Genomic DNA, 8393 nt, shown 5'->3' on the forward strand with positions numbered 1-8393 from the left:
AACAAGGCGGCACGCCATCTTAACTTCTCCTCCACATTTACTGGATTGGTTGAACAGTGCAGACGAGAACCTCCTCGGACAGTTTTTTTCTCTTCTTGTCAAGACCAGTTTGTAGGGAATCTAGTTTCAGGCATTTATTTTACGCCTGCTACATTAGGTTAGTGCAATTATAGTGTCTGTGACAGCATTGGCATCGCCATTGAGGCTATCTCCATTTTAAAGTAGTCGAATTTCTTCTTCTTCATTTGGCTGATTGCTTCCAACTCATAGGAATCCCCACACAGTTGACAACTTTAAAATTGTGGAAGCCCTCAATGGCAATGTCCATGCTAAACTAGTTTTTATCAAAGTTGCCGAAATGCCAAATGCATCCACATATATCAGTGCATTCATAACAACCTACCTAACCATTACGTAACTTATACTTAATCAAATAAGCCTCACGTAGCAAATTAGCAATTACATTTTTTGTTGACCAAATTCGACACTCATTGACCTCCATACAAAAAAATATTCACTTTGCTGGCTTATTTTCAACAACAGATTTTGGGGCAGTGCAAAACCTCTCGCTTTGCCTCTACCTCTCTGGCCTGGTGTCCCTTCTGGCCAGGTTCTGGCCAACGGCATTGGCTCAAAAAGTTGGCTCAAATAAAAATGTAGATTAAGCACGGGGATCTGTGTTTTCACATGCAAACACTTTTATCTGCCTTCCCAATGAAACGACTTAGAAAATTCAAACATATATTTTATGGAAAATAGATGTTGTATGTTTCTGAACGATACACCATGCTGCGTTGTTGACAATATGACAGAGCAACGCAGATTACCGTTCAAACAGATGAACTGGTGGAGGGGATAGAAGAAGAAGAAGAAGAAGGAGGGTTATTTGTCTTCAGCTCCGTGTGATTATTTTTAATGGCGAGCATGGAGAGGCCATAGATCACCATACGAGTAAATGTGGCTAAGGAACAGAAGTTGGGTATTGAAGACAATACAGGGGATGAAGGCGCGACAAGAGCGTGGTGAACAGATATATATTGTTATGGACAGCGAGAAAGAAGGAGAAGAGCTGATGCAGAGGGAATATGTGTATTGAGGAAGAATGGTGCCTGAAGCAGAAGAGTTACAGGGTGTGTTGAAGGAAAGAGTCCCATCCTCCCAGGCCATTGGACCGGTGTAGGATCAAAGTTGCGGAATGGGATAGTGGTATATAGGTGTAATAGTGGTATATAGGTGTATTAGTGGTATATAGGTGTATTAGTGGTATATAGGTGTATTAGTGGTATATAGGTGTAATAGTGGTATATAGGTGTAATAGTGGTATATAGGTGTATTAGTGGTATATAGGTGTAATAGTGGTATATAGGTGTAATAGTGGTATATAGGTGTAATAGTGGTATATAGGTGTAATAGTGGTATATAGGTGTAATAGTGGTATATAGGTGTAATAGTGGTATATAGGTGTAATAGTGGTATATAGGTGTAATAGTGGTATATAGGTGTAATAGTGGTATATAGGTGTAATAGTGGTATATAGGTGTAATAGTGGTATATAGGTGTATTAGTGGTATATAGGTGTAATAGTGGTATATAGGTGTAATAGTGGTATATAGGTGTATTAGTGGTATATAGGTGTAATAGTGGTATATAGGTGTAATAGTGGTATATAGGTGTAATAGTGGTATATAGGTGTAATAGTGGTATATAGGTGTAATAGTGGTATATAGGTGTAATAGTGGTATATAGGTGTATTAGTGGTATATAGGTGTATTAGTGGTATATAGGTGTATTAGTGGTATATAGGTGTAATAGTGGTATATAGGTGTATTAGTGGTATATAGGTGTATTAGTGGTATATAGGTGTATTAGTGGTATATAGGTGTATTAGTGGTATATAGGTGTATTAGTGGTATATAGGTGTATTAGTGGTATATAGGTGTAATAGTGGTATATAGGTGTATTAGTGGTATATCGGTGGAGGGTTAGTTGGTGGTTCAATTTTATCCTTTGCCTCTTCCTTTTTATTTTTGTATCAAAAAATGTAAAGTGATCGACAGCACATTCTTGCACAGTAGATGGCAGCATACACAAACAGACTGTGCGAACGCCATGACACCAAAAAAGAAGAAGAAGAGGACAAATCACTAATCATGTCTGGAATTACAAACTGAGAATTGGCAAACAAACTGGCAGCACCAACCCTGCTACAGGAGCCACACCAAGGCCTCCTGTGCACACACATAATGGTGCATTGGCAGCCACTCTGATCCCCTGCAGCAGCTCCACTCCTTTGGAGGGTGCTTCATCAGTGTGGACTGAGCTCTGCCAACACTGCTCTCCCAGTTCCCCCCCAGCCACTGAATCCTGCGACTTGAGGGAGGTCTTTGTCAGTCTGCTCTGCTCTCACATGGTTGGCCAGGGACCTTGGCAAAGTCTCAGCTCACTCAACAAATAGCTGCAGATGACTCTGTGCCTCTTAGCTCCAGTGGTGGAAAAAGAACCCAATTGTAATACTTGGTAAAAGTATAGATACCTTCATAGAAAGTTACAAATAAAGGTGAAAGTCAGCCAGTAAAATACTGCTTGAGTAAAAGTGTTAAAGTATTTGGTTTTACATAAATAGCAAGAAATGTAATTGTTAAAATATACTTAAGTATCAAAAGCAAAAGTAAAAGTATAAATAATTAAAAATTCCTTGTCTTAAGCAAAGCAAGACGGCATCATTTTCTTGTTTTTAAAATGTATGGATAGCCAGGGGCACACCCCAACACTCAGATTATTTACAAAAGATGCATTTGTGTTTAGTGAGTCCACCAGGCCAGAGGAACACGAAGGTGTTCTCTTGATAAGTGCTTGAATTGAACACATTCAAAATGTAAGGAGTACTGTTGGTTGTCAGGGTAACAAGTACAATATTTTCTTTAGGAATGTAGTGAAGTAAAAGTAAAAGTTGTCAAAAATATAAATAGTAAAGTACAGATACCCAAAAAAACTACTTAAGTAGTACTTAAGAACAAATTCTTATTTACAATGACGACCTACACCGGCCAAACCCAGACGACGCTGGGCCAATTGTGCGCCGCCCTATGGGACTCCCAATCACAGCTGGTTGTGCTCCAGCCTGGATTCGAACCAGGGTGTCTGTAGTGACACCTCAAGCAGACCGCTGTGTCACTCAGGAGCCACTTGATGCCTCTAGGGCAATTCAGAAGGCTGATTGAGGACCTTATTACTGATGAAGGTGGTTGTGTTTTATGACCATGTTTCTCTTTCTACTTGCATTTTGTATTTATATTGATGAGTGTATTTTCTGTAATTTATGTAGCTCGGGGCTCATCTGTAAAAGAGACCTTGGTCTCATTATGGCTCCCTGATAAAATAAAGGTTAAATTAATCAGTGTTTTATATCTGTGGTCATGTCGTCTTCAACAGAGGAAAATAGGGATGCCATTTACAGCGTCCATTTACACCAGTACATTCATAACAACCTAAGCGTTACGAAACTAAAATTCGATCTAGGCCTCACGTTGGTAAATTAGCAATTTATTCCATTTAAAAAAAACGCTTCTACATGTTTCTTTTCCCGCGGAAAGTGAAGAAGTTAAGGGCGGAGTCAGAAATCATTGGGTAGGGTGCTGACCAATCACATTGCGATTCGTGTTGTTTTCGTTCAGTGTAACGGAGCGTCAAAATAGAGCGACGCGATAACCGCTAGCCGACTGAAGTTATCCTTCGCAGTTCAGCAAAAAGGTAAGCAAAGCTGTATTGTCGCAGCTATGTGTCCTCGCATAACTTCATTATTAGTGTCATTGAATTATTGGTTGTTTAGATTTACTGGGCAATTAGGCTTGCTAGCGATAAATGCTTAACTAGCCATCTAGCTAACATTTTCTAGCCACCAATATATAAACTAGCTGAATAACAAGCTAATTTAATTTAACATCATCAGCAATGTCGTTTGTTGTGCCAGCGTCATTGGGATTAATATTGGTAACATCGTGTACGTTCAGGTAAACTGACTTTTTTCCTTAGGGAGTTCATACTTCACTCAATCAGGCTCAATTTGTCTGGCTGGCTCCATCAATATCGCTTAACGTTAGTCAAGATGACCGTGACTCACAGTGTGAGCTATGCAGATGATCAGTTTAAATTTTAATAGCTGTATCACAGCTCTCAACTCAAGGCACTGTTTAACTAAAGCTGCTATACAAGATTATGTGGGAACAGGGTGATCTTTGTGTTGGAGATGATATTAATACCAGTAGACATTAAGACCTTTTCTGCTCACTCCTTTGCATAAATCACAACTGGCACTGGTTTCAATGCGTTGAAGTTTTGAACATGTATGTATGCTGTAGTGTAGCTTATCTCAACCATAGACGTATAGGCCAAGCTCTGAGATCTCAACTGTTCCTCTACTCTCCCCATATCTACTTTACAGAAGCCACCAGCACCATGGCAACTGCACAGTCAGCGTTAACATTTGCAGTGTGTATCCTGATGATAACAGAGTTGATACTTGCCAAGAAGGACTACTATGACATACTGGGTGTGCGGAAAGATGCCAACGAGCGTCAGATAAAGAAGGCTTTTCACAAGCTGGCAATGAAGTATCATCCAGACAAGAACAAGAGCCCAGATGCTGAGACAAAGTTCAGAGGAATTGCTGAGGGTAAGTGTAATAGGAAATTCCAGGTGAACAAAAGAGAAGTAATTCTTGAGTAATTCTGGTGTATTACAAGTTGCAACAGTGAGTCTCCTCTAGAGCAGAAGCAGAGAAAATGTCTAACTGGCCTTCTCAGCGTAGGCCCTTGTATCCTAATCAGAGAGCACAACATATGCTGTAAACACCAGCCAGAGAGGCTTGTAGGAAGTCAAAACAAACAGTCAGTGACTTGGTCAGCTGCTACAGAATCACATGGTGTTCACAGAATGTCAATACAGCTGTGAATAATCAGTGTCCTCTGTTGTTTTACCTCCAGTCTGGAGTCAATCACTATCAGCAGACATGAGAATAATCCATAACAACATTCAGCTTCTAGTCTAGTGACCATCAACCTGCACCTTGAGTGTAACACTGGAAATGATGTGTACTAAAGAAACTCCAAATATACTAAACATTGTGTTGATCACTCTAAACTAAATATCAACTTTGGTCATCTTAAATATTCCTATTATTCTTTACTCTTTCTTGTCTTTTATTTATGTAAAAATGTCCATCTTCTCACATTCCTTCCAGTGTGTTCTTTCTTTATTGTGCTGTAGCCAAATTACATTATTGTTGTGCAAAACTAGTGTTTTTATTTTACACTGTACTGCTAATAGAATCATTGCTATGATCTGAAAACTGTTCTTGCACTTCTGTCATCTATAGCATATGAAACATTATCAGATGAGAAGAGGAGACAAGAGTATGACCAGTTTGGTCACGGCACGTTCTATAATGACATAACCAAAGACCGAAACGGTCCAAACGTCCACCAGCCCTTCAACTTCAACGACATGTTCAAGGACTTTGATATTTACAGCCAGAACCGACACGCCCATCACCAAAGGCACTTCGAGGATCACTTCCGGGCCCACCAGGAGGCCCACCACAGCAGACGCAAGAGACACTTCCAGGGTGCCTTTGGAGCAGCAGGTGGTGGTGGCGGCTTTGACGACATGTTTGACGACATGGAGAAGATGTTTACTTTTGAAACGGACACTACTAAGCGGACGGAGAGCACATTTCAGGGTACTACAACGAAGCAACACTGCAGAACGGTGACACAGCGCAGGGGGAACATGGTCACCACGTACACTGACTGCACTGGCTCCTGAGGACAGAGGGTCTTGTCGGTATCCACATCCTCTGGGTCGTGTTCATCAGGCACGAAATGGAAGAAAGCAGCCTGAAATGGGGAGGTACTATCTGAACTTGTCCAATAAGCAAGGCTTGTTTTCCATTGCATAACATTTTGAAATGTTTCTCTACGTTGTGCTCTAATGAACATGACCCTTGGCACAGCGTGCACATGGGTAGGCCACTGTGGCGGGAGCAGGCTGTTTTTGTTGCTGCTGTGACCTAAGTGCTGGTCATTGCTATTTTGTTGAGTCACAGTAGCTAATGAAAACACTTTTTAGCACACTCAGTTTGTAATTTTTCAAAATTTAATTAAAGCACTGAAAAGCTTTTGAAGCATATTTCTCACAGTATGGTTAGGAATGTAAATGTTGTAGAGAAATATTTTTTGGGTTGTGTTAAGTCTAATCTGGATCCAGATGTTCATTAGCTACTTAGAATTATATATATCATTCTATATACTGTATATTTTGAAACCCCCCTTAATATTTACATAGGATTTTTGAGGAGAAGCTTTTCAGCTATTCATTATATAGTCCCTTGCAAACCTAGAAATGCAATTGAACATAGTATCAGTATTGTTGCCTTAAGCAACTTCAATTGTTCGAGAGAGATTTATTTGGGGGGTTTTTCATGGGAGAATGTTTTCACTTGAGCTTTTTATTGTAATTTGTCAGCCAAATAGTTTCAGTAACTACTACCACTGCTGAACCTAGACATTTTCTGTGTGCATGTAGTATTTTGTATAGCCTACAGCTCCATTGTGTGAATCCAGCAGCCTTTTGGTTGGAACAAAACAGTGTGGATAATGAACCGTGACAGGTTTGCTTTTGTTTGATAAATGGAGAACAACGTCTGCAAAAAATGTTCCCTCGGAACATGTACTGAAACTGTATGGCAGCGTTTTGATGCTGTTGTTAAAGGATGCTCGCCACTTTAAGTTGAAATTAGGAAAGAAATACTCAGATCGACAAGAACTTGTATTGGCAAAGATCGTAACATGTAAACTACTTGCTGTTGATGTAGCTAGCTACCTTATGATTTTCACTCCAGAGGAACTTTAACAACTCTTCTGCTGTCTGCATGGACCACTTGAATTTCTAAGCTAACATTGGTGTAAATAAAATCCAGTGTTGTTCATCCAACACCTCATAACCACCCCGTTACCTCATGTTTCACTAGTCTATAGACTATAGAAATGTCTGTTCTCCTGGGCTTGTATTCAGAAATGTTCTCTGAGTAGGTGTGCTTATCTAGGATCAGTTTTGCCTTTTTTTTAGATCAACGTGAATAACATTTACATGGTAAGGCGGAACTGATCCTGGATCGGCAGCGAACCTATTCCCGAGACGCTTAATGAATATGTGCCCAAGTTTATGTCATGTGCAATATTTTAAAGCCAGCTCCTCTTGTACATCCTATGTTTCGCCACTGTTACTAGCTGGCTTTGTCATTGTGATATGTTGATGTATGACCCATATAGCACTTTAGTTATTGTAATCCTATGGATAAAATGTGTGTTACCTTGACTGAAAATAGGGTTTAGTCCTTTGAAAATGGAGGGGGAAAAAAGGCTTCAGGAAATTAAAGATGAGAACAAACGATGTGTATTTTCATTCTGTGAAATTGTACCAATCGTTGTCAGGTTGGCAGGTTTGCACACTCTCGAGTATAATTTTCTCTGCAACAACTTTTTTGGGGGGGTAGTGCGATGATATGGTGTGTGGACCTACTAGGGAAACCATGCAGTTTATTAGGCTACAGATGAAACAAGGGCGGTGATGAGCTTGATGCTGCTTTACAATAAATATCGAACGTCCTATTCTGGTGACATGTTGATCGACGCGTGCCTGACGTTTGACAAAAAAAATATTCTCGCTCTCATCCATCATTTTATTGTAGAGAAGCCTTCCTCGCACTGTATCTGCGAGCAGGTTGCTCGAGCTCACGTGCCAAGACTAGAGCTATTTAACGCAACCGTTTTCGTGACAACTAATCGGTAGTTTAAAATTCGATGGAGTCATTGAACGTTACATTTTATTCGGAACATGTAAACAGAAAAAATACATGTGTGCACTACGTCACCACGCATAGGTTTTTATGCGCAACAGGTCCGTTTGGAGGAAACCACTCAAAGATGTTTAACTAACCCAAGATAGATCACAGCGTTATAAATTAATCATAGTGGGCATGCATTTCCGTTAGGGAACGCCTACTCTGAGGTGCGCGTGTGCATTAACTCCCTCTAAACAACGCAATTTTTGTAAACTTTGGCAAAGAACAAAGTATACAAAAATCAGTCCACTCTGTTCGTAACATATAGTTTTAGAAACCGAAAACTTTCTTGAGATCAAACGTTCCATTGTGGAAATTGTCGGCCAAAATCTATATTCTCCTACCGCCGGCCGCTGCTCTTCCTCTCACCACCATATTTGGTAGTGTGTGGAAACGCCAACCGGATGCTTCACATTTATTCATCCGGTTAAATCTCAGTCTCATTGTTCTATCTGTACGCCACTGAAAATCTGTCGCCAATTGGATGGAAACC

General features: G+C 40.2%; 1 protein-coding gene across 1 annotated transcript; it reads left to right on the top strand.

Moving 5' to 3' along the window:
- The first annotated feature begins 3662 nt into the window (after window positions 1-3662).
- LOC112218895 (dnaJ homolog subfamily B member 9) lies at window positions 3663-7447 on the top strand. Its single transcript, XM_024380127.2, has 3 exons — window positions 3663-3750; window positions 4442-4672; window positions 5375-7447. Exons 2-3 carry the CDS (start codon window positions 4456-4458, stop codon window positions 5821-5823), a joined length of 666 nt encoding a protein of 221 aa, XP_024235895.1. The 5' UTR covers window positions 3663-3750; window positions 4442-4455; the 3' UTR covers window positions 5824-7447.
- Window positions 7448-8393: the final 946 nt, after the last annotated feature.

The sequence above is a fragment of the Oncorhynchus tshawytscha genome, linkage group LG19 (genome assembly GCF_018296145.1).
Source record: "Oncorhynchus tshawytscha isolate Ot180627B linkage group LG19, Otsh_v2.0, whole genome shotgun sequence".
Lineage (NCBI taxonomy): Eukaryota > Metazoa > Chordata > Actinopteri > Salmoniformes > Salmonidae > Oncorhynchus > Oncorhynchus tshawytscha.